At 33.2% G+C, this 27,235-nt stretch overlaps 3 protein-coding genes across 4 annotated transcripts; 2 read left to right on the top strand and 1 right to left on the bottom strand.

Moving 5' to 3' along the window:
* The first annotated feature begins 1,091 nt into the window (after positions 1 to 1,091).
* On the top strand, positions 1,092 to 8,555 carry LOC21407861 (squamosa promoter-binding-like protein 12). 2 transcript variants are annotated; one of them, XM_024167710.1, is made up of 11 exons: positions 1,092 to 1,189; positions 1,286 to 2,268; positions 2,653 to 2,834; positions 3,126 to 3,745; positions 4,726 to 4,761; positions 4,857 to 4,964; positions 5,064 to 5,181; positions 5,318 to 5,459; positions 5,547 to 5,697; positions 6,364 to 6,999; positions 7,618 to 8,555. In XM_024167710.1, exons 2-11 carry the CDS (start codon positions 1,685 to 1,687, stop codon positions 8,071 to 8,073), a joined length of 3,033 nt encoding a protein of 1,010 aa, XP_024023478.1. In that variant the 5' UTR covers positions 1,092 to 1,189; positions 1,286 to 1,684; the 3' UTR covers positions 8,074 to 8,555. The 2 variants fall into 2 exon arrangements, with proteins under 2 accessions (XP_024023478.1, XP_010099719.1); XM_010101417.2 differs by having other exon boundaries at positions 4,687 to 4,761; positions 7,618 to 8,554.
* A 3,304-nt stretch (positions 8,556 to 11,859) lies between these two features.
* On the top strand, positions 11,860 to 16,945 carry LOC21407860 (disease resistance-like protein DSC1). The gene is made up of 5 exons (XM_010101416.2): positions 11,860 to 12,380; positions 12,944 to 14,021; positions 14,698 to 14,997; positions 15,101 to 16,009; positions 16,257 to 16,945. The coding sequence occupies exons 1-5, from the start codon at positions 11,860 to 11,862 to the stop codon at positions 16,800 to 16,802; spliced, it is 3,354 nt and encodes a 1,117-aa protein (XP_010099718.1). The 3' UTR covers positions 16,803 to 16,945.
* Positions 16,946 to 19,099: 2,154 nt separating this feature from the next.
* LOC21407859 (ABC transporter E family member 2) lies at positions 19,100 to 24,607 on the bottom strand. The gene is made up of 13 exons (XM_024167711.1): positions 24,464 to 24,607; positions 24,213 to 24,327; positions 24,042 to 24,127; positions 23,840 to 23,937; positions 23,618 to 23,735; positions 23,445 to 23,534; positions 23,068 to 23,372; positions 22,723 to 22,918; positions 22,471 to 22,656; positions 22,072 to 22,364; positions 19,722 to 20,001; positions 19,495 to 19,629; positions 19,100 to 19,405 (listed from the first exon to the last, which is right to left on the bottom strand). Exons 2-12 carry the CDS (start codon positions 24,313 to 24,315, stop codon positions 19,510 to 19,512), a joined length of 1,875 nt encoding a protein of 624 aa, XP_024023479.1. The 5' UTR covers positions 24,316 to 24,327; positions 24,464 to 24,607; the 3' UTR covers positions 19,100 to 19,405; positions 19,495 to 19,509.
* Between the last annotated feature and the right edge of the window lie 2,628 nt (positions 24,608 to 27,235).

Here is a 27,235-nt window from a genome sequence, read left to right as displayed (position 1 = left end):
CGTAGCCAAAAAGCATAAGAACAGAGTGGAAGATATAAACTTTGATGACATACCAATGCTTTCATTTATAGCCTACATTTTCTAACCGGCAATCACATTAAAATTATAACAATTTAAAAAAGTATAACAATTTAAGAAAATTTGGTCAGTATTTTCAAGTTTTATATCAATTCTCAGTTTAATACTTGATATTTAAAACGTTCTAAGATTAACCGTAATCCCTTGTGTCTTCGATGTGATAAACGATAGAAAACAATACTTGCAAAGTGTGTACTGTGCAATTAAAATGTTTAAATACCCTTGTGTTTGGTTCATAGATTTAGAATCATGATTCAGAATTATTTTTTATTTACGTGTGTTTTTTGTGAGAAAAATATTATAGCGAATCATAAATCATAATTTGAATCATAAAAAACTTGAATCGGTAAAATGAACGGGGCCATAATTATTTAGAGCGTCTTAAACTCAAAAGACTGAAATGAGATATGACATAAAGTCTCATGTCATTTTGAGATTAATAATAATAAAAATTGATAGAATCTATGTAAATTAGAGTTTATAATTAAAAAGAGTTAAAATTTTGAGTCTATTTGTGAAAATTAATTTTTGATTTTTTTGTATTGTTTTAGTTTATAATTTTTACAAATTTTGAAGGACCGAAACTGAAACTGAATAAAATCTCATATACTAATTATGTGAAGTTTGAAAAGTCATAGACGAAAGTGATATTGAAGCTAATGTGACGTTTATTTTAAGAGTTATACCTAATTTAAAATTATAATTTTTAATTCTGTTACAATATTTTTCTCTAATAAAAAATTTAAATTTTAAAAATTAAAATTATAAACTATAATTTTAAACTCATAAATATCACATAAATTTTAAGAACTATGTATGAGATTAATTCCAATAAAATTGAGGAGAAATACACACCGGAACGGAGACACTGAACGTGGGCATGACAGGGGCTTTTTTAACAGATTCCTTACGAAATAAAACTTTTCCATTTCTTTTTGTTCTAATTAATAATGATTTAATTTACTATATAAAATAAAATCTCAACCAAAAGCCCTTCTACTGACTCTCTCTCTCTCTCTCACAACAGAAGCGAAAAGAAGTCATTTTTTCCAACTATTTTCTCTCCTTCTCCTGTTCAAAGCTCTCACCTTCCTCCGTAGCTCCCACTCAGGTAAGTCTCTCTCTCTCTCTCTCTCTCTCTCTCTGTTTCTTCTGAATTTCGGCGCTTAATTTTGATCCTTTTTGTTTATCTTCACTGAAATTTCAGAACTCGTAGCTAAAAGCGATGGAATCAAGCTTCTGTTGGGAAAATAAATAAATAAATGAGAAGCGAAAAAGAAGTAATAATTGCGTAATGTGAGACAAAGTGGATGGACTGGAGAAAATTTGATGTTTAACTGTTTGAATTTGGGGGATATATTAATTTTGATTGCTACTGTTGGGAAAAAAGAGGACAAAAAAAGAACGAAGAAATAATTGGGTAATGCAAGAGAGTTAGAGTGAGAGAGAAATTGATTTCTAATTGGGAGCAGATTTCCACTGCTTTTGTTGGGAAAGAAAAACGACAAAAAACAAAAACAAAAAAACAAAAGAAATAAATATGGGCGTGATATAGTGGTGAAAATTTGATCTCTAACATAATTGGGAGAGAAGATTAAAGGTAGAAATGGAGGCGAAATTTGGAGGCAAGGGTCGTCACCACAAGCATTTATGTGGGCCAGTGGTCGGTGGGAAGAAGAGCTCTTCATTTGAGTGGGATTTGAATGACTGGAGATGGGACGGCGATCTCTGCACAGCCACGCCGTTGAGCTCACTCCCCGCACCGGCATCCGCACCCGCACCCAACTGTTGTTCCTCTCTTTCGGACGAGAGAGAGGAGCGGGATTCGGAGAAGCGAAGAAGGGATGCGGTGGTGGTCGGTGAGAATAATGGAGAAGAAGAAAAGGGGTTGAAGCTTGGCGGGCAAGCCTACCCCATTATAGCAGAAGAAGGGGAGGTCAAGGCTGGGAAGAAATCCAAGGTTGTGGGGACGGAGACTGCTGCTGCTGCTGCTGCTATTGCTGCTGCTACTGCTGCTACTACAGGTTTGAATTCCGGACGCAGCGCAGTTTGTCAGGTGGAGGATTGTAGAGCTGATCTCACCAATGCCAAGGACTACCATAGGAGGCATAAAGTCTGCGATATGCATTCCAAGGCGAGTAAAGCGCTTGTTGGAAGTATTATGCAGAGATTTTGCCAACAATGCAGCAGGTAATTGGATCATTCATTCGTGGCTGTTGTTGTTTTTTTTTTTTTTTTTTTTTTTTTTTTTTTTTTTTTTTTTCAATACTAATGATGATGAAAATGTTTAAGGTTTTAATTTCTGAGGTTGGTTGTGTTTGATTCTCTATGACCTCTATTACTCTTGTATGCTCAGGCTTGGGTTCGAAGCTCTTTAAATGTGGTAGGATTCTGCAGATTTTCTGTTCATTTCCCTGTTTGATATCCCAGAAAACTTCCAAACCCACTTAGTAATTTTAAATGTGAAACAAGAGCCCATGTCAAATTTATAGTCTTTGAATCATGATCATAGAGTTCTTCAGAAAATGGTTCCTTTTATCCGGATATACACAACTTGGTTATACTTTTGGGCAGGTTTCATGTTCTTCAAGAATTTGATGAAGGGAAGAGGAGTTGCCGTAGGCGTTTGGCTGGTCATAATAGGAGGAGGAGGAAAACACATCCCGAAACCACAGTCAATGGAGGCTCTCTGAATGATGAAAGGGGAAGCAGTTATCTATTGATAAGTTTGTTGAGGATACTCTCCAACATGCACTGTTAGTCTTTGTTTCATTGCTTATTGATTTTAAAAAGTTTTAGTGAGATTCTGAAATTATTTTATTTGGTTCCTTTTAAATGATCATGGCCTCTGAAAATTATTTTTGTTTTGTGATTTGATATTTCTACAATTAACTATTTTAGCCTTGTCCACAACTCAAGGAAGTTTATTCCTAATTCTTATTAAAATTCAAGTAAATGTATTCATTCCCTTATGAAGTTAAACCTGCTGTAAAAATTGCTATAATTGCTTATTTGACTCCACAGATTATGCCTTATATAATTTGCAGCAAACAGCTCAGATCAAACGAAGGATCAAGATCTTCTATCGCATCTGTTGAAGAGCCTTGCCAGTATTGCTGGTACAGTTGACGGAAGGAACATATCAGCACTTCTGCAGGGTTCTCAAGGGTTAGTTAATGCTGGCATGTCCGTTGAGGCGTCAAAAAAGCCGCTAGATATGATTTCTGATGGCCTTGAACCCTGTAAGCCTTATGGTTCAACATCTAAGGTGGACAATCCCACAAATCTTGAGGCACCTTCAAACTTTGAAGGGCAATGTCCAAGAGTCTATGTCTCAGATATGGCACCAACGAGAATATCTTCAGGTGCAGGGTTGATGGATCCACTTCAGTCAGTAGACAGCTTGAAAGCAAAATCCATCTCACCGGACAAGATAGTTGGGAGGGTTAAATTCAATGACATCGACTTGAATAACATATACGATGATTCACAGGACCATGTAGAAAACCCAGGTAGTTCTCAATTACTGGTAACTTCAGAAACGATGACCCCAGAAAATCCCATGTGTATACAGAAGGGATCGCACAAGCCTAGCCCTTCTCAGCCAAGTCAGAACTCAGATTCAGCCACTACTCAGTCACCATCTAGTTCCAGTGGAGAGGCTCAGGTATATTAATCTCATAATTTGTCACATTCTGTTTGTAACTGCTTGGTATGATTATGCCTATGAAGGATGCTGAGTCTTACTGCTTACATTCAATGGACTCCTTTTTTGCAGTCATCTGGGTTTAACAAAAAATTCAATCTTGTTTTTGTAACTTGTTTTTTTTTTTTTTTGGTTTTGTTGTTTTCACCCCCTTTTTTTCCGGGATTTTTAGCACTTTTGCCCCCCCTGAACTTCTCATAATTTTGTACTTTCTTCCTGATTTTTTTTTTCTTGGCAATTTAGTCTTTCAATTTGTAAAATAGTAGCAATTGACTCCAATCATTAAATGTATACTAATTTGGGCAGAACCATTGTAGTTTTTAGCACCTTTGCCTCCTAAACTTCTCATAAGTTAGCAATATCGTCCATAACAACTTTTTTTAGCAATTTAATTCCTCAGTAGTCAAGAATTCCCTCAAATTTAGTTCTTACCAGCAATTGGAGCTAATTGCTACTGTTCTATAAGTTCAGGGATTAAAGTTCCAAAAAAAAAAAAAAAGAAGAGAAAAAAGAAAAAAATCAGGGACAAAAGTGTCAAACTGTGATTACAAGAAGTTCAACCGACACAAACTTTTTTTTTTTTTTTTGGTCCTTATATGGTTATTCTTTTTGTTAGCTGTTTATTATTATTGTTACAATTATTCCCTTGATCTTTCATCTTGTCTAGTCTTTTTTTTTTTTTTTGGTTATTGACGGGTAGTTGCTAGCTTTTGAATATATAGGTCTTATACGTGCCTTGTTGTGATGTTGATAAAGAAAGCTCCATTAACTACATTGATAGTTATGGCAGTTCTTAACCAAAAAAAAAAGGATGATGGTGACCTTTTGTGAAAATGTAAATCAAGTGCACTTTTTGTAATGTACCTTAACCACTATTTTCTTTCCTCCTTTTAAATCTTTAGAGTTGCACTGATCGAATTGTCTTTAAACTCTTTGGAAAGGACCCAAGTGATCTTCCTTTTGAGTTGCGAAGACAGGTACATTTTATTCCGTCTTTCTCTTTTTTGCAAATCTTTATTGGATGTTATATTTTACAGGAGTTTGACTTTTCAAATTTTCTTTAATTCTACAGATCCTTAACTGGTTATCCCGCAGTCCTACTGATATTGAGAGTTACATACGGCCAGGCTGCATCATATTGACAATATATCTCCATCTAGAAAAATCAACTAGGGAGGAGGTATACTTATATGCTGATTCCACTTTCGTGATATGTTTACAAAAGGCCCTTTCATCTTAATCAATTGCATTTTTTTTTTCTATTATTTTCTCTGTACAGCTATGCTGTGATCTGGGTTCCATTTTGAAGAGGATGTTAGATGCATCTAACGATCCTTTCTGGAAAACAGGATGGATGTATTCTAGGGTGCAGAATTATGTGGCATTTACATATAACGGTTCGTATATTTGTTGCTTCATTTACATTTTTGTCAATAATTTATCCTTTTACTTGTAAGCAATAAATATTTATTGGAAAAAAAAAAGCATTTCTAATACAAAGTTATAACGTTCTAATTATTATTTGTTCCGCAGGTCAGCTCATCTTAGACACGCCTTTACCTCTAAAAAGCTATAAAAGCTGCAGAATTTCAAGCATCAAACCAGTTGCAGTTTCATTGTCAGACAGAACTCAGTTTGTAGTGAAGGGCTTTAACCTATTTTGTCCCAGCACGAGGTATCTAGTGATGTCTCTAATTGTTTATTCATTACTTGGTTTAATTTCCTATGACATTCCACATTAGTGAGAACGATTTTGTAACAGGTTACTATGTGCATTAGATGGGAAATATCTGCTTCAGGAAACTTGTTATGAGTTGATGGATGATGCTGATGCGACCATTGAGCATGATGAGATCCAATGTCTCAGATTCTCCTGTTCTATACCAAGTGTTACTGGGAGAGGATTCATAGAGGTTCAACCATGTGTCTGATTATTATTCTTCTTTTTTTCTAATATATGCATAATTATTTCAATTAGCTACTTCCAATGCCTAATAACATTAGGTAAATCTTAGTATCACAAAACTAAAACTGCCGTTTAAAAGTTATATTTTCCCAAACTCTCTCACAGATTAGTTTTGGAAGTGTAAAAGTCATTTATTTGGGGGTCAATTAAGGAACTTTTAAGGTGATTATTTGGGAGTCAATAATTCTTCCGAATTTGACCTCAGTTGCTTTTTCGTTTTTTCCTTTTTTTCGAGTTTTTCCTTGTTAACATTATTAATTTTGTAAGTTAAGGGTAATTTGGTCTGTCTGGAAACGTGGTTAGACAACTTAAATTTTACATATATATATATATATATATATTATTTGTTGCAAACTTTATCATACATCTACACATTTAAAAAAAATGTATTCGTTGCATTTGAAGTACTTTAATTAACGGTTATAATCCAAGTCTAAAAGAATAAACACTTGTGGAAAGTATTTTCAAAGAAGCCGTAGAACATAAAAGTGGAGACAATAAGTTGGCTGTGTTACTGGAGAATATTATTCTGCATGAGCCATTTTTCTTTTAAATAGCTGCATAAAAATATCTGCAGTCCTCTTTTAAATGACCAAGGGTCTTATCCCTTCAGATTGAAGATCATGGTCTCAGTAGCAGTTATTTTCCGTTTATAGTTGCTGAGCAAGAAGTATGTTCGGAGCTTTGTATGCTGGAGGGTGCAATAGAGCTGGATGAAACTGGTGATGTTGGAGGGCAAGGGAATAGAGTGGAAGCCAAGAACCAAGCCATGGACTTTATACATGAAATGGGTTGGTTGCTTCACAGAAGTCATGTCAAGTTTAGACTGGGTCATTTGGATCCAAACTCTTCTCCATTCCCTTTCGGAAGGTTCAGGCGGCTGATGGAATTTTCCATGGAGCATGATTGGTGTTTTGTTGTAAAGAAACTCTTGGGCATTTTGTTCGAGGGTACTGTTGACGCTGGAGAGCATCCTTCGATTGAGGTGGCAATATTAGACATGGGTCTCCTCCACAGAGCAGTAAGGAGAAACTGCAGGCCTATGGTAGAACTCTTGTTAAAATTCGTCCCGCATAAAGCTAGGGATGAACAAGGATCAGAGGAGAGCCAAGAGGTTGACAAGGGCAGTTGGAGCTTTTTATTTAAACCCGATGTTGGAGGGCCCATGGGGCTGACTCCTCTTCATATTGCAGCCAGTCTGGATGCCTGTGAGAGTGTATTAGATGCTTTGACGGATGATCCTGGAAAGGTATTCTTATTTACTATTGTTTATTCTTGATATAATAAGAAACGAGATTTTACTAAAAAAGAGAAATTACAAAGAAAAATAACACTTTTTTTAGGACAAAAAGTTCTCAAAGAAAAATACATAAAAGACCAATAAAACCGAAAATAAAGAAAACACGCCAGCACACTTCCAACTTAAGATGGTTACAGATAGCTGGAAGTTCTTGAACACCTAATTTGTCAAAGACAAGAAGGATGCTAGATATTTGACTCCGAAGAGAGAAGCTAGCATCTTTTTCTGTCTCCTCAAAAGATTCTTTCATTCCTTTCCATCCAAATAGCCTAGAAAAGTAGTCAACACCACACACTTCGACATCTCCTTTGCCATCTTACTTGAGCCAAAACCAAGAAGTTTTTCCATCCTTAGGGACTCTTACCTATCAACATAATATTGCAGTGTAAGTTGACTAATTTTATATGTGCACTGGTATTCATCATCATTAGTGATGCATCCTACACGCGCATTATAACCGATTTCCACTCTGTTATGTGGCAGTTTTATTGCCACGTATGGTGACAGAACATTTTTCACCGTATATGGAGGTTTGCGTAATTTTGAGATTGGTATACATTCTTTCAGGTGGGAGTTGAAGCGTGGAAAAGTGCACTGGATGAAACTGGGTTGACGCCGAATGATTATGCATGCCTGAGAGGCCACTATTCCTACATTCATCTTGTGCAGAGGAAAACGAGAAAAGGATTGGAAAGTGGGCATGTGGTGGTCAATATCCCCGGATCACTGTTAGACTCCAACACAGAGCAGAAGCAACCAGACGGGCATAAGACATCAAAAGTTGCCAGCTTGGAGGTTGGCAAGTTCCAAACAAAAACAATGCAGCAACATTGCAGGGTGTGCCAGCAGCACAAGTTAACTTATGGAAACAGGAGTTCACTGGTCTATAGGCCAGCGATGCTCTCGATGGTGGCGATTGCTGCCGTCTGTGTGTGTGTCGCTTTGCTCTTCAAGAGCTCGCCGGAAGTGCTGTATGTGTTCAAGCCCTTCAGGTGGGAAAAGTTGAAGTATGGATCAAGCTAAAATGGTTATTTCTTGTTATTTTACAGAAGCTATTAGCCTTCTTTTGATCTTTATCCATTTCCCTCAAAAGAAAGACTCTAGGAAGCATAACGTATGTACAAAAATGGTGGTATATGTTGAGTATATACAGTGAACAATTTAAAACATGTATAGGAGTAATTTCAGTAATAAAATTAAGGGAGGAAACAGACTGAGTAGTATTTTTGGATTTTGTTACGTGAATTAGATCTTATTACTGAACTGCATTTTGGAGTTAGTTGCCCAAAAAATAAAAAGGGAAGGATTCTGGAGCTCTCAAAATGCTTGGCCTTGAATGGTTCGGACACAATGTAATTTTGCATATAGAAAACCAAAACTCCCAACATATTTTCCAGTTCAAAGCGATACCGTTGTTGCTCTTTGAGGCTAATGACTGTTGATTTATTTGATAATGGCTAAAAGCTAATTGAGTTGGGTACGATTTAGATTTGTAATGACTGAAGTCTACTGAATTGGAATGAATTGGGTCCTGTTCGTCAATTTTCTTTTATTTTTGAAATGGTCATTTACCTTTTTGTATCTCGTCTTTTTGTTGCTCTTTCTTTCCCTTTTTTTTTTTTTTGTTGTTGTTGTTGTTGCTCAAAGTGGTTTTACCTTTCCTCTCTGTTGCTTTGCAAATTGCGTTTCATGTTTTCGGAGATTTTGAAAATTTTCAAATTTTGGTTTCCTTTTGATAATGTCCTTTTCAAGATATAGGAACTTTTTGGGATTTGAAGAGAAATGGTTGGTTTTAAGGGTTCTTTCAGGTAAATGACCATTGTTTTATTAAATTAGTTTAATGGCCATTCCCCTTTCTAATTACTATATCCAAAAAGATAGAAATGGCCTTCATACCCGGATTTTGTACCTCATATGACTATTGTTGTGAAATGTTGCCATGGTTTCCAAGAGTTTTTAAGGGCTAGTGAAAAGGATATTTTATATGACTATTGTTGCTATTTTTTTAGGCAGAAAATAATATTATAAGAAATATTAGTGTCAATTCTTTTGTTATTTTTTTGGTCACTTTTTGTACACATTGACTCCGTTAATATTATATATTATTATTTAAATAGAAAATAAAACAATACTTGTGATAATTGAGAAATGCTAGCGTAATGCTAAGACTATACATGTGTAACATATCCGATTGTTGATAATATCTGCGTGATGCTAAGACAATACTTGTGTAACGTATCCAATTGTGTGTTAAAAAATGTATCATATGTTTAATCTCCATGTAACCGGAGACAATACATGTGTAAGCATCTCCGATTTAATTCTGTTGATAATTGTTGGGGTCAGATTCATACCTCAATTTTAACTGTACACGTGTCTACTCGAGTTAATTAGACTTGAAGACCATCAATGAAATGAAGAAGAACATTTGAATAGATTGAGCAGTCCAAGACAACCCAAAATCAAGATCAGCCTGAGTCGACTACAACTACTCAACAAAACATAAGAGTCGACTGTTCTGAAGAATATTTCGAAACTCTTTCAAGGAATCTTTCATTCTGGGATTTTGGGAAGCTACCAAATCAAATCAAAAGTGGTCCAAATCCCAGAAGATACAAAGTTTACGAGCAGTGGCAGAGCTAGCCTTCAACCTCAGTGGGGGCATAAAAATACTATTATTTTTCAAACATAAATGGCCATCAAAATATACAAAAAAAAAAAAAAAAAAATTAAAGTACAATATATTTCAAGAACTGCCAAATTTATGTAGAGATTTTACTATATGAAAAAAAATACTACCGATAGGGTTTTCTCTTGAAACATCGAATTCTTATGAAAAAAAATCTTATTTTACATACGTTATACTTTAATCTAGTTTTAATCAGATCAATAAGGATACTCCACCATAGAAAGTTTTATTATTATTATTATTATTTTTTATCGTTTATGCGTTGCATTTTGAGGTTATAAAAAATTAATACTTTATATTTTGTAATTTATCATATTTATACTTTCAAATTTCAAACTTATACGCAATTCTTAGGATTCATCTGTCACCGTCAATTTGATCATAAGAAAGAAAACAGTTATCACTCAATTCACAAATTTAAAAACGGCTAAGAAACAAATAAACAGCTAGTCATTATCATCAGAGAAGTGGCAAAAACGTAAGAGAAGTGGCCAAAATATTTTGCTGAAAAACAATAGAAAAGGTCAAAATTCAAGTAAAACACACTACTTTAACAAAGTAAAATATTTTTAATAACATTATTTTCTTAATCTTAACTATTTGAATAGTTAAAATTAGGAAAAAAAACATAAATATTGAAGTCTTTCTGAAATACAACATTCAATACAAGAGACACGAGTATATGGGTGGTTCAGTTGACTGACCGACCAGTTGGTGTGATGACGCAGAACTAATTTTTCTGTTTCTTTTAGTCGTTTAGTGGTTTAGCGGTGATTTTTCACCTTTTTTTTAAAACACTCCTACTTTAAATCACAACTAATAGGTTTTTTTTTTTTTTTAAAAAAAAAAATCACAACCATTAAAAAGTTGTCTACATCTCATTGTTGGAGCCAATTTGTATTGGTGTTTGGTGTTGGACCAATGGTGCTTTCTAACATTAGTCTTCGGTATTTTCTTTCTTTCTTTCTTTCTTTCTTTCTTTCTTTCTTTTCTTCTCTCTTTTTTTTTTTTTTTTTGCTAGTGAAAAAGGATTTTTTAACATTAGTCTTTGGTTATAACTCGCCAGTCATTATTTCTTAACTTCAACACATTCTTTTTATAACAAAAAGAAAAAGAATTTTTTTCATTAATGCAGGATAGCTTCAAAAGTGAAAAAAGTGACATATCATAAGTACTATTAATTATATTTTTTTCTAGGAAATCTCTTACATAAATTTTAGTAAATATATTTTTTGTCAAACGTGTTTTGTTTTAATGAGCAGTTCTCGGGTAAAAGGGCATTGATGATCTTACACGGAAAATGATTGAGACGAGATACATTCGTCCATTAATTTATCATAACAGATGTTGACATTTATTATACCCACTGTATTTGTCATTACAGTAGAGCACGAGTCTCTTATCTCATTTTTATTTTGTCTCTCTACTAATTATTTATTATGTCATTTAAATTTAAAAATTTAATATTATAAATAGTAATAAAATATTAAAAGTACTTAAACTATTCATCAAAATTTTAGAGAGATCAATAATGAATGACAATTTATTCGTGTGCGTAAAGAAAGACATTTGCAATGGTGTTGATAATAAAGTTTGATTCACTATATTAAGGCATGAAAATATGTCAGGTAGATTTTCATGTCCCTAAAAAAACAAAAAAAAAAAACTATGGCCTCATCACTGATTATCACAACCTACAAAATAAACCAGTGATGGAGCCCCTCAATCCCACACTATGGAGACATATTAGCGGAAGTTAAGGAATGAAACAAAACTTTTTTTTTTTTTTTTTTTTTTTTTAACTAATTTGACTACTTGAAACCCAAGGGAAATTTTAAAAACACCCAATGGAAACAATAATAACGATCAAAATAAATCAACAAGAAAAACTTTTTTGACTAATTATACGACCACAAAGTATGATAGTCAAAAAAGTCTTTCAAAAACAATTTGTATAGACGAGGAAAGTCAAAAGTTGTATGGTGTTTTCATAAGTTTTCAAAAACAATTTGTTAGTCAAAAGTTTTTGTCATGCTTGGTAGTTGGTGCTTGGTGGGCCCTAAATTAATTCCAAAGCATTAATCTCTTCAACTTCTCCCCTATTTTCTCATCAATCAAACATGGCTTCTTCTTCTTCCTCTTCTTCTTCTTGTTGGAAAAAGTTGTATGATGTTTTCATAAGTTTCAGAGGCGAGGATACTCGTAATAATTTTACTGGCCATCTTTACTCTGCTTTTTCTCGTAAAAAAATCAAAGCTTACACTGACGAGGAAAGTCTATCGAAAGGAGATGAGATCTCGCCTGCACTTAAGAAAGGAATCCAACAATCAAAGATTTCGGTTGTCGTTTTATCGGAAAATTACGCTTCTTCAACATGGTGTCTAGACGAACTCAATCACATTCTTGGGTGCAAGGTGACAGATGACCAGATTGTGGTTCCGGTCTTTTACAACGTAGATCCGTCGCATGTTCGGAAACAACAAGGGCCTTATGGAATCGCATTTTCTGATCATGAACAGCGTTGTATGGCATTTTCTCATCATCAACAACGCTTTACTGACGAAATGAACAAGTTGCAAAACTGGAGGAATGCTTTGACAACAGTGAGCAATTTAGCCGGATGGGATTCCTCAGCTATTAGGTAATGCTATTCTCTTATTAACTAATTACTACATTATATATAGTCATATTGATTTACATTACTTATATTGTTTGAGAACATAACGTTTTATTTACTTTTATTATTATTATTATTATTATTTATTTTTTCTGCTAATCAACACCCTCTGGTTGAAGCTTTAATTTAAATTGGATCAATATTTGTGCTATGTAGATTAATCAGTGAATTTAGAATACCAAGTTGTACAAAATATTGTCCTTTCACTCTAAAATCACACTAAGAGGAAAAAAAGAAAAATGAAATGCTAAAATATTATGAAATGCAAATGCAAATTAACCTGAGCGTAATAATGTTGGTGAGGTTAAATCAAATAATATAAGACATTCGTTGTCAAAAGTTATATCAAATCTCAACCTATAGAATAGAGACAATCAACTTGGTGTGTAAAGCAAAGATAAAAGTGACAAAATTCAAACACAAAAAACACTCATACTAGAATGATACTCTACATGGTAACAATAACAATGACCATAATTAAATATTTCTTATTACGAGCTGCTATTTATTATTCCTCATTGTCGTAGGTCTGATTCTGCATTAATTGAGGCAATTCTGAAAGATATTCTGGAGAAGTTGAATTGCGTAGCATCATGGGATAATTTCAAGAACTTGATTGGAATTGAGAAAAAATTTGATAAGATTGAATCATTGTTGAACATCGGTTCACTAGATGTTCGTGTTGTAGGTATTTGGGGCATAGGAGGCATAGGTAAGACAACCATTGCTCGCCTCCTATTCAACAGATTTGCATGTCAGTTTGAAGGTTATTGTTTTCTTGAAAACATTAAGGAAGTTTCAAAAAGAAGTGGACTGGCCAATTTACGAAAACAATTTTTTTCTGAATTATTGGGGGAAGAAAGTTTAATGATGGTTAACGAGTTTGTAAAGGATAGGCTTGTGCGAACCAAACTTCTTATTGTTCTTGATGATGTAGATAGTGCAGAACAATTAGAATATTTAGCTGGAGATCATGGCTGGGTTGGTCCTGGTAGTAAAATCATTGTCACAAGTAGAGATGCTCAAGTGCTCAATAATATCGGTGCTCATGAGATATACAAGGTTGAGGAATTAACTTACGTTGAATCACTTCAACTTTTTTGTTCAAAGGCTTTTCGAGGAAACTCTCTCCCAACAGATTACGTAGTGTTGTCAAGAAGGGTACTCAATTATGCTCATGGTGTTCCGTTGGCCCTTAAAGTTTTGGGACATCATCTTTTTTCGAAGGCCACAATGGTATGGGAAAGTGCATTGGATAAATTGAAAGAAGCTCCAAATGCAGAAATCCACAAAGTACTGAGGATAAGCTATGATGGTCTAGAACTTAATGAGAAGGAAATATTTCTTGATATCGCTTGCTTCTTCAAAGACGAGGAAAAAGAATTTGCTGAAAGAATACTAGATGCTTGTGATCTTCATGTAAAGATTGGAATTGAAATTCTCATAGATAAGTCTCTCATAACTCTTCAGGAAGATAGAATATCGGCACATGATTTGGTACAAGAAATGGGTCGGGAAATTGTTCGTGAAGAAAGCAAAGAGCCTGGAAAGCGCAGTAGGTTGTGGTTCGCTAAAGATATCTACGGTGTCCTGAAATACAACACTGTAAGTGTTACCTATAATGAAGCTTTACATGGAAAAAATAGAAGGAAAAACTAGTTTCAAATGGTTAGATCATAAGCACCATATATATATATATATATATATATATGCAGGTTATTGGCACTATTAGTCCCTGAATTTTGAGCGTTGTGACACTTTGATCCTTAAACTTTTAATTTTAGCAGATTACTCCCTGATCTTTTATTTTGTCACAATTTTCATCTCTAACACTAAAATTGACAAAGGACTTCTGAAATCTTAACATAGATGATCACATCCACGTTTTATAATAAGTGAGGTTTACATAAATAATTACATTAAGTGCAAAATATTCTGATGTCAATGCAGTTTTACAACAATGAAGAGAATATTTTGCACGTAATATAACTGTTTTTATAAATTTCAAGTTATCACGCGATGGACACGTGATTATTGCTATTAAATTTTAGCAATCCTTTGCCAAATTTTAATGTTTGTGAAAAAGAATATATATATATATATATATATATATAATTATGTTTTCTGAGAAGAATGTGACAATATTATTCTACACATGCATACATATTCAAATATGTACTCACAATGTTGTTTGTACAGTTTTTTATCTTCTTATAATTATTATGGAAGTTTTTTCATGTCATATAGGATTATGATCTCTATTTTCTTCCAAAATTCTCAGGGTACAGGAGCGATTCAAGGGATGTCCCTAAAGATGATTGAACTTAGCAATGACATATACTTGGATCCTCGAGTTTTCAATAAAATGTGCAATCTAAAATTTCTCCAGTTTTTCCGTCAGAACGGTTGTGTCAACAAGTTATACCTTCCTCAAGGTCTGCATTCTCTTCCTGATGAGCTTAGATATCTCCGTTGGGATTGTTATCCTTTGAAATCTTTGCCTCTACGTTTTACGCCGCAAAATCTAGTTGAACTGCACTTAGAAAATAGTCAGCTTGATAACCTTCCCAATGAAATCCAGGTACATGCTTAAATTCTAGGCTCTAGCTATAATTGTTTTGAATATCTTGTGTAGAGGATATTTTCCATAGTAATTTGATAATGGCATTTCTCTTTGGTGACAGCATTTTGACATCTTACAAGTTCTAAATCTCAGTGGTTGTAGAAATCTTGACAAGTTTCCAGAGCTTCCAAAAACTATAAGACAACTATACATGAAGGAGACGGCAATAGAGAATGTGCCTCAATCGATTGAGTATCTTTCTAATCTCAAAATTTTCGATTTAACAATGTGCAAAAGGCTTAAGAGTCTTGCGACCAGCATTTTTGAGTTGAAACTTCTTCAACGCCTTGACCTCTTCGGTTGCTCAGAATTAGAGTACTTGCCGGAAATCTTAGAGCCTATGGTGCATTTGACAGTTCTTACACTAGCTGCATCTGGGATTAGAGAGTTGCCCTCGTCAATTGAAAATCTCTCTGGGATTATTGTTTTAGATTGTGCGCGTTGCAAAAATCTAGAATTTGTCCCAAACAACATCTACAATATGCGCCTTGAAACAATATCGTTCCATTGTTGTGCAAAGCTTGAAAGTTTGCCTCCATTGTCAAGCACTGGCTTGCTCCTTTTGACTCTACTAGATTTGAGTTACACCAGTATAAGCGAAATCCCAAATTGGTTATTCTCTTTGCGCGTATTAAGAGAATTGCATCTATGTGGAACAAATATCAGTAGAGTACCGGAAAGCATCACATTTTCTTTGTTACGTGATTTGTACGTAAGAGATTGCAAGTTCCTTCAATTTCTGCCCGAGCTTCCATTCTCTATAAACCTAGTTGATGCAAGGGGATGCACATCATTGGAAATGGTGTCAAATTCACGGCTTGCTCTCTTTGTTTTTTTGGGGGGAAGGTTCGGGAATATCGCAGGAGATCCGTTTGTGACATTTCTATTCTATGATTGCAAAAAGTTGAATTGCAAGAACATGTTGACTGAGTTTCAGATTAGAGCTTTGTGCATTGCAGTTAATTTTGAGGTATGTCCTTTTCCCTCCATCCAATTTGAGCCATTTTTATTTCGACACTTTAATCTTAACCTTTCGACACGAATTCATGTGGAGTTGTCATATTTTCACTGGTAGCTGCAATTTTTTACAGTTAATTGACATACAAATTATTTTAAATACTAGACTGGGATTTAAAAAGTTGGGATTAGAGTTTGAATCTTTACCATTAATCTTTTATTTTTAAAAAATATTAATAGATAATGTGTTCATGGTACAGGAACGAGATAATGATAATGCAGTTACTATTTGTTTCCCGGGAAATAAAGTTCCAAACTGGTTCGACTACAAAAACGAGGGATGTTCAGTAAACATAAAGCTTCCTCCAAACTGGTATGACACCATATTCATGGTTTTTTGCTTTTGCTATGTGCTCGCATTCAAGAAAAACGGTACGAGTGTCGGTAATATTCTCGACGACGATTCTTGGTTCGAGTTAGAATGTGAGATGAGTGTCAAAACCAACTCTGGTGTAAGGAGCCTAAGGAAATTTCCGTGGCATGTAAACTCTGCTGGAGAGAAAAAAGTTATTGATTTGAACCATGTCTTCATGGTGACACATTCATATGTGAATAATAAATTAGACCTTTCTTCTGCAACAGAGATTTCATTTGACTTCCGAGTAATTGATTCGGTAGAGATACAAGTAGAAAGGTGTGGGGTCCGTATGGTATATCTACAAGATGCAGTGGATTTTGTTACCACTTACAGCTCTCTGCTAGGGAAATCAAATAAACCTCAACGAAGTAAATCAAAATATCATTGATGGTCGAACTGTGTTCTCTTTTGTTCATGACATGTGAATTAGTTTTATTAGTCATTTTAAAAATATACCACGTAGTGTAATTTTCTATTTATTTTTTTTAATTTGATAGATTGAACTGAATGAACGTGTTTGGAGGACTCTATTAGTGCATTGTATTATATAAATGTTAGAGAAAGGAGACAAATATTCTTAAAGTACATTGAGTCCGGACTTTTTCTCTACTATTGATTAATATAATTTTTGTTCAAGTAATTATATTAGTTAAAAGGGTATTAATTAACAGTAAAAAGTAAAACTTCAGACCCATACACTCTAAAGGTAAGTTCAATAATTTTCTCTAAAATGTATGCTATGACTATTGTATTGTATAAGCTATATAGATGGAACACTAACATGGATCATGTTAGAATATGACTCATTTGTTGGTCTATTTTGGATTGTATTATTTTATACCAGGTCTATGGTCCATGTCGGGATTGGAGTCAACTCGCGGTGGCGGGTTTGGGTCGAGTCAAAGTTTAAAAATTAAGGGTCCACAATGTAAATTTTATTTTTTAAAAATTAGATTTGGTCCTTAATTTTTATAAATTGCATTTTGGTCCCATAAGTTTTAAACATTTAGATTGACCCTTTAATTTTTAAAATAAATATCTGACCGCTCAGATTTTGAAAATACATTTTGACCCCTCAATCTTTTAAAATTTATATTTTAACCAATTTTTTTATTATATTTTCAAGATTTTTTAAAACCTTTACAAAAAGTTATTATATAGACCAGTATCATAAATAAATTATACAAAGCAATACAATGTAAAAATACACCTCACATTTTGTTAGGTTATAAACTTTTTTAATTTCATGACACTGAACACTCTATTAACAATACAACAAAACACAATACACCTAATATAATACAAGCTACCAAACATAATAATAATATATATATATATATATATATATTACAGCAATTCCCCCTCACTATAGCCCTAATAACAATGTGTCCCTTCCTTTTAGATTACAATAATAAAATGTGTTGCTCAAAGAATGAGAATGTTTAATAATTTAGTGTACAATCACTTTGCTAGCTTCCCCATGTGCAATCAAATTGAAGTGGATGGAGAAATTCTTGTTTTTTAAAGTTTTAAAAGATTTTTAATTTAGTTTTCCTACACAATTGTAGTTTTTAAATTATATCAACTTTTACATTCAAATAGAATTACGTTAAAAAAAATCAAATAGAATTACAAAAATCCCCCTATGTTATGTACCACAAGCCAATTATGTATCAATTTTTGCTAAAAAAACCTAATAGGAGTTTTTTCACTAAAGTCTCGTTCGCTTTACAGATTTAAGTTTTTCAATTTGAGTTGAAATGTAACATTTTCTGAGAGTTTTTAATTATAGCAGAAGAAGTTAGATGTAACATTTTATGAGAGCTTTTAACTGTAGCAGAAGAAGTTAAACGTAACATTTTCTAGGAGCTTTTAACTGTAGAAACCTAGAACTAAAAACTCGAATCGATGAAATGAATAAGACCTAATACTTTATTAGTCATCGGGAAAGGATGTGACATTTTAAAAAATACAAGAGATATCGTTACGATAGCTATAGTTGAGAGGCAATTTTTACAATCAATCCATATGCAAAATTATTGGTTATTTAAGAACCTCAAAATTTTTAATTCTCAACTTTGATGTTACTCAATAGGACACAGACAAAATACCGATGGCATGTTCTAATCTTTTCACAACTCAAATCACAATTTAAATTTTTTGCTCCACAAACCAAGTAATGATGGCATTTAATCTTTTCACAACTCAAATTTTTTTACTTCAGTATTTTATCTTACAAAATTCAAATTCAATTTTAAATTTGAATTTAAAGTTCTTAACTCAAGTTGTAAAAAGAACGTGCAAGCCCATTTGGTTCATAGATTAGAACCATGAGATTATAACTATTTTTTATTTACGTGTGTTTTTTGTGAAGAAAAATACTGTAACGAACCATGAATTATGATTCAATTCAGAAAACGAATCCTCCAACCAAACGGGCTTTAAAATTCAGGTCCATTTTCTCTAAAATGAAACAATCACAAGAATGTTTAGGTTCCTATGTCCATTGTTTTGCATTTAGATTTCCGTGGCTTTTTTATTATTTTCTTTCGCGGAAATATACTTTAACATGATAAACATGCTCGTACGTTTCAATAGATAAGTGGTTTGAAAATGAGATAGCAAATAGACAAACATAATCAGGAATTTGCTAGGAAATTTGAAGGTAAAATCTGTAAACTGTGATTCCTAAAAAGAAAATATATATATATCCCTCAAAATTACAAAGCTCTGAGTTGACGTCAATATCTTCGTTTTGATGGTAAAGAAGACAATAAAACTAAAGATTATTTCACCTAAAATATCATATCAAAACCAGAGAACAGAAAGCACTTGAGCAAAAGTTCTTTAACAATGCGGAAGCATCAGAAAATTGCAATCCGCGTACTCGTTAAAGCAACAGAAAAGACTTATGCGTGGTCCACCGTCAACTCATGTCGGATCCCCACCATCACTCTCATCAATGTCCATCTTGATTCGCAGTATATGCAACTGCATAAAACATGAAACTCCACTAAATTTTGAGATATGCAAATGAAAACGAAAGCAGGTTAAATAGTGGAGAGCCAATGAAACCATACCTGAAAATGACCATCTTAATCATCTAGGTAATAATAGGATCCAGCAGATTTCTGCTCCCTGTCTTTGGTTGACTCGAGTTTGTTGATTCTGGGGCGGAAATTAGTTGGATCCCGTCTAAACGTGATGTCCAGATGCTGCATAGAAGCAAAAGAGTCACTAAGACATTGTTTCAAGTTGCATGCAAATAGAGAAGAGCAAACAAGGGATAAAAAGCTGCAATGCTTACAGATAAAAAGAGATTCATCCCAGTCAACAACGATTGTGGAGAATTGGCCGTACAATCAATCGATGGCCTCCCCTCGTACACAATAACTCTATCTGCCAGATAAGTTGCCATGATAAAATCGTGCTCAACCACAAAAGCTGTTTTCTTTGCGTGGAGTATAAACCTCTTTATGACCTTTGAAGCAACAATTCGTTGCTCAGAGTCGAGATAAGCACTAGGTTCATCGATTAGATAAATATCAGCAGGCTGCATGAATAAAAAAACCGAATTTCGCATTAGGCTACGTAAATATTAACATGCTTTCTTGGAATCATGACAAACCCTATTTACGTCGTGCCAAAACCACAAAATAAATAAATAAATAATAATCTCACAATTGAACCATAAGTGTCTTTCTATAAATGCGCCAAGACAATCTAGTAAAAACCTCAAACCTTGTTTACGTACAAGAAGGTGGATTATTCTTCAAGAAAGGAAAGATAGCAAAGGCATAATTGACATGATAATTGATGAGCACGTTGAAGCAACACAAAAACACAAACATGTAGGCTAATAAGTTTGGTTACTACAACAGCCAATGACTACTAGGCATGGGCTAGGGTGGGGTGGGGCTTGGGTTTAGGAGGCCACGTGTTCAATCCCGTGTTCTATCAAAAAAAAAAATTTACTACTACAGCGCTGCAGATTTCACCTTATATCAAACCTATGATATATGTTATGATATGGATCGTGTAATTACTTTTTCTTTTTTGATACCCAGAAATCCCTCAAACTCTCTTTGTGAGCTAGTTTAAGCAGAACAATATTAAAACATCTCTCCATTTTTATTTAACTAGAGTTTAGAAATAGGGTTAGGTTCCCATTATATAGTTTCCTTATTTCTTTTTGATTTGGTTTTCTAATTTGTTATTTGTTTTTCTATAAAGAGTGGATTGTATAAATAGTGCAAAATACCTAGCGCTTTTGTGGGCTTCAACAGATCCATCTTTGATTTTGATTTTGTTAAGATGGGATGACGTGCTGAGACAGATTATGCGTATCTATCTCTTTTCTATATTGTTATGTTATCTTTTTGTTTTTCCTTGCTTTCTGTTCTTGATGGATTCCTCATCCATTGGGAACTTCATTTGTAATCTTTTGTTATTTTAATGAAGTTCTTAGTTCTTTGTCCGCGGGGAACCAAAACAATGAGCACATAAATCTACCATATGATACGGTTATGCAATCTACCAGAGTATATCACTATACTACAATTACAAAAATTACCTTTCCAAGGCACAGACACAATGCAACTCTTTGCAGCTCTCCTCCCGAAAGATTAATGAATGAATATTGAGATTATTGGTTTTCCTTGAATTCTTGTTTAAGGGCTAGTTTCCCATTATAGAGTTTCCTTATTTCGTTTTGATTTAGTTTCCTAATTTGTTATTGGTTTCTCCACGAATAGAAGTTTGCAATTTCAATTCAGAGAATGATTAATGAATGAATATTGAGATTATTGATTTTCCTACACTGGCGTTCTTGTTTCCTCTCTAGAATCCTTTGTTTCGCTCCTTGATTCTATTCCTCCCTCTGGGGAATCTATTCCTCCCTCTGGGGAATCTATTCCTCCCTCTAGGGATTCTATTCCTTTATCGTGTTTCAAATCTTCTCTCTAAATCTCTCTCTTTTATCTAGGTTCCACGACCTACATCACTACTACCAATGAACCTGTCTCTCCACTACCAGCTAGGATCCCAACAACCAAAACAATGAGCACATAAATCTACCATATGATACGGTTATGCAATCTACCAGAGTATATCACTATACTACAATTACAAAAATTACCTTTCCAAGGCACAGACACAATGCAACTCTTTGCAGCTCTCCTCCCGAAAGATTAATGAATGAATATTGAGATTATTGGTTTTCCTTGAATTCTTGTTTAAGGGCTAGTTTCCCATTATAGAGTTTCCTTATTTCGTTTTGATTTAGTTTCCTAATTTGTTATTGGTTTTTCCACGAATAGAAGTTTGCAATTTCAATTCAGAGAATGATTAATGAATGAATATTGAGATTATTGATTTTCCTACACTGGCGTTCTTGTTTCCTCTCTAGAATCCTTTGTTTCGCTCCTTGATTCTATTCCTCCCTCTAGGGAATCTATTCCTCCCTCTAGGGATTCTATTCCTTTATCGTGTTTCAAATCTTCTCTCTAAATCTCTCTCTTTTATCTAGGTTCCACGACCTACATCACTACTACCAATGAACCTGTCTCTCCACTACCAGCTAGGATCCCAACAACCAAAACAATGAGCACATAAATCTACCATATGATACGGTTATGCAATCTACCAGAGTATATCACTATACTACAATTACAAAAATTACCTTTCCAAGGCACAGACACAATGCAACTCTTTGCAGCTCTCCTCCCGAAAGATTCATAACTTCTTGATCCATTAACTGCTCTATAAGAAGAGGCTTCATCACATCTGATACAAATTGGGGATGTGTGTATGAATCACGTATTTTCTGATGCAGCAAGTGTCGGACTGTGAATTGAAACTTGGGACTAATTTTCTGAGGCTTGTAAGAAACATTAAACTCGGGTATCTCCACATCTGAACCTTCTACTAAATCAGGTTTCAACAAACCAGCCTGCAGGTTGAAACAAAAAATGATTATAAGTCAAACTATTAAAGACAGACAATCTGACAAATTAAAAGTTCAGCTGCGGCCTATCAAGGATTCAGGAAAAGAATACCAGCATACGAATAAACGTTGTCTTCCCTGTCCCATTTTCACCCAGCATCACAATAATCTGTGAATCGGTGAATTCGCCCTCAAGCACGCGAAGCTTAAAATTCCCCTGAGTTTTAGACATGGTTGGATATTTGTACCGTGCATATGTCTCGATTTCTTCTGCACTCTCTTGTGGAGTCTCGGCAACCTAGAGAAGGAAACCAAGTTAGAACCAATTCAACTAAATCCACAAAGCTAAAAATGAAAAATCTACCTTGAAAGTAAGAGATTCATCTCGGAACCGAAGATTTTCAGTGGGCACAAATCCAGCCAAGAAGATATTGATTCCCTCTCTAACTGAGAAGGGAAGTGTGACAACTCCATAAGCACCCGGTTTCCCATATAAACAGCAGATGAAGTCCGACAAATAATCTAGCACACTCAGGTCATGCTCAACAACAATTACATAGCTGAAAAATAAAAAGCAGTACATTTACTTTTTAGGACAAAACAGTCTCTAAACTCAAAAACACATCAATACGCTACTGAGATTCTGCCTCAAACACAAACCAAGAGGAATATTTTAGTGCTAGAAAAAGAAGAAATGAAGAAATAAAACCTGTTAGGCCTGAGCAAGGATCGGATAACTTGGGCTGCTTTAAGCCTTTGTTTGACGTCAAGATAACTGGAAGGCTCATCAAACATATATATCTCAGCATTTTGTATGGCAACGACAGCAATAGCAAATCTCTGAAGCTCTCCACCAGATAGGTCTCCAACATTACGATCTATAACCTGGTTTAGCTCAAGATCAGCGCAGAGTTCACTCTTCACTTCTCTCTCATCTTTTTGGTCGAGCACCTGGCCCACATTGCCTTGAACTGCTTTTGGGATGTGATCAACATACTGAGGCTTTATGATAGCCTAAAAAACCCAAAACATATTAGACATTGCGAGAATCTGAAAGATGTAAGCTTAATTGAAAAATAAAGGTACCTTCAAATTATCTTCGAGGATGCGAGTAAAATAATTTTGCAGCTCAGATCCTCGGAAGTAGGTCAAGATTTCTTGCCAGTCCGGAGGATTCTGAAAAAGAATGCCAATAGTATATCATTAATCATACGGTAAGAAATTAGTATGCAAAAGCAAAAGAGTAGGTGTAGTATTACGTTGAAACGCCCCAAATTTGGTTTGAGTTTTCCGGCCAAAACTTTGAGGGCAGTGGATTTCCCAATACCGTTGGTCCCAACCAGCCCCAAAACTTGACCCGGCCTTGGGACCGGTAACCTGTAATTTAAATTTTTCTTTTTACATAATATATATATAAGAAAAGGACTCCACTCAAGCAGTAGTTGTATTAAATGGAAAAGAAAAATGAACAAATACACAACCTGTGCAATTTGAATGTGTTCGGGCCATAACGATGGGTGGTATCTTTGTCCAAATCTTTGGGCAGGTTAATAATCTGAATTGCTTCAAATGGGCATTTCTAAAACGAAAGTAAAAGAAACCTCAATCAGATTAAGAGAAAGAAATTAATGAAAAAAAGATTATAATATTATTCTAACGAATAAGTATTGGTATTGAACAAACCTTAACACAGATACCACAACCAATGCAGAGCTCCTCAGATATGAAAGCAATCTTAGATGCAGGAGTAACCTCGATACACAGTTTACCTACAAAACATACATATTTTTATCTATATCGATATATGAAAAAAAAAAGGTAACAATTTAGGGATTGTGATGATAAAAAGAATACCAGTTTTGACGACAGGGCAGCTTTTCTTGCACTCTTGACGACACTTCTTGGGCTTGCATCTGTCGGAGCTCACGATCGCAATACGCGTCAACCGATCCGCCATACCTGTCGCTCTCTACGATTCACCAATATCAATCAATGAATTTTGATGATGAATTTCGAGTTCCAGGGTTTCAATTGTACCCAAAACTCACATATATAGACGAAAAGGAAAAGACCAAAAGCTACAGCCATAAATATCGGATTCTTACCGTTCAAGTGTTGGCTGGGATTGGCGGCGACGCAGCGTCGTCGAGCTGGGTTTGGCGGTGATGGCGCGACGGATGAGGGAGAGCAAAACCCTAGCGCCTTTCCTTCTTCTGCTCTTGTCGTGTGGTGTATGCGTGTATACTCCGTTTAACATTTTCATTGTACCCTTTTATTTATTTATTTATTTTATTTGTAATTCTCACTTTGCTACTTACACACTTTACGTTATCAAATACTTTATCATTAAAATATATTGTTAAGCTCAACTCAAATTATAAGTTGAATTATTTACATGCTATTTATATTTTAATAGAGAAACAATTAAAGAAAATGATTATAATTATTTTGCAAAAATGATTTAAAAAAACATATAAATTGTAAAGAAAAAAAAAGTTACAAAAGTTGTAAATAATGTTCAAGAAATATGAACATTCTGTCATCTTTCAACAATTTTACCATCACTCTATCATTATCAGGAATAAAATAAAAATAAAAATTTAAATCTATTATCTATTATTTGTCAATTACTATTATGAAAGAAAGAGTTCCTCTTTTTCACTATTTGTTTTTTAGTAATTATATTTACACCCCAATACTTTATTAATACCCCACCAATTCATAATTTGAGTTTATTACAATTTTACTCTATATTAAAATTACATTAAAACTCATTAATATATGTCACGTTAACTAGGAAATTGAATTCTTTTAAAGCAACTATAATTAGAAAGTAATTTTTAAATGAATAAAATAAAAACATACTCCTACATTTTTGGTTAAAGCTAATTTCATCTTCATAAATCCTAAAATTTTCTCTATCAAATTCTTAGATAATTTCAATGGAGGTTCCGATTGAAACTTAAAATAAATAAATAAAAAAGCATGTCTTTTAAAGAGCCAACAAATGCTAAAATAATATCAATTCACAATCTGTAAAATTTATATATGGATTTCTCTCTATTTTTGTTAAGGCCAAACATACGCTTGGTGAAAGACATTATTGCAGATGAAAATTATTGTTTTCGGAGATGGAGGAGGAGGTAATACAAAAACAATTAATAAATAAAGGTAAATGGAAACTTTTTTTTTTTTTTTTTTTGCTGAAAGGTAAATGAAATTGTAAGGTTTTTAGAAAGAAAATATAACATCAATAATTGAACGATATTATATAATTTTATAAATTAAATCAATATTAAAATTAGGTGAAGGTATGAGAGGTTTAAATTAGATATTATGAAAATTATATCTATAAAAAGATAGATTTTTTAAATTTTTATTTGAGGATTATTAATTAGTGGAGGTATTAATAAATTTTTTGTGTGCAAATATAACTACTCTTTGTTTTTTTATCAAGTTATTTTTACTTTCCTCCGTAAAAACTTTATACTTTAAACTGAAATATATTAGAGCGTCTCCAATACAATGCTATAATTAATATGCTAATTGCAAATTTAACATTTGAGTGCAAAAAATGCTCTCTAATACAATGTTATTTGTTGTGCTAAATTTTTCATATGTTATACTTTTTGGCAAATTTCTCACCAAGTAGCATATCGGAAATTTGACATTTAATTACTATTGGTTGAAATGTTTATTTTTTTCATATAATTAATGTAACTTTTGCATTTACTAATTATTTTAAAAATAAAAGTTTTTAAAATAATTATAAAATGCAAAAAAAAAATTTATTTTTACAACTTTCAAAACTTAATACTTATAGAAAAAGTAGATTTAGCATTTTAAATAGTATTATATATTGGAGAAAAATAAAAATAGCATACCATATTATAATCTTTTATGCTAAATATACAATTGTTATTAGCATTTACATTAGAGATGGTTTTAAAATACATTTTCCTTTTAATTTTTATATGTTTGTGATATTTACATCCAATACATAATCTGCACTTAACGTTTTTTCTTTGAAATCTTCTTAAATATTATTTTGTAAAAGGTATTTTTTATAAATATTGTTCTTTTATTCCTTTTTATATTATGATAATTTTTCTCAAATATGTCCATACTTGAATATTTTTGTAAACAATCCTATAAATTCATTGTTTCCTATAATTGCACCCCCAATTTTCTTTTCAACAAATGTGCCTTAGTTAAGCATCTTTTTCTGCTCATATGCTTCCCTAATTAGATTTGTATTTGAGTGGATCTCATCGAAATTTTTTTTCCGTTAAATACACTTCATCTCACATCTTATCTTATCTTACATATAAATAAAATCGCCAATGTGATCATTCGTCTTCCACCTTTTTCGTTTGTTTTCTTCCGTTGTTGTTGTTGTTGTTTTTTTTTTGGCTCCTTTTTGTTTTGTTTTTTTATCATTTTTACTTTATCATTTTTTTCTTATTTCCTTTTTTAGACTATTTTTATTTTTATTTTTACTCTTTTTTTCCCCTTTTTGCCAAATATTTATTAACAGTTTAATATTTTTTTACGGTGTAATTGTTTAGGGTACTTTTTTTCCATACTATTATATAAGAAACAATAATATTTCAGTTATAATATAATTAAAAATTACAACTATATTAATTATACTATAATATAATATATGTAATTACAATATAATATATAATTAATATCATATTTTATTAAATAAATATAATATAATTAATATATTATGTAGTGATAATATGTGTAATGCACTATAATAGATAATAATATTGAAATTATAAAATTATATAAATATTTAATTATATTAATTATTATAATTAATATAATATACCATAATTATATTAATAGAATATAATATAGCTATAATA

Source organism: Morus notabilis, unplaced genomic scaffold (assembly GCF_000414095.1).
Source record: "Morus notabilis unplaced genomic scaffold, ASM41409v2 Scaffold172, whole genome shotgun sequence".
NCBI classification, from domain to species: domain Eukaryota; kingdom Viridiplantae; phylum Streptophyta; class Magnoliopsida; order Rosales; family Moraceae; genus Morus; species Morus notabilis.
The sequence above is the reverse complement of the archived record's forward strand: the minus strand, read 5'-3'. Positions and strand labels throughout refer to the sequence as shown.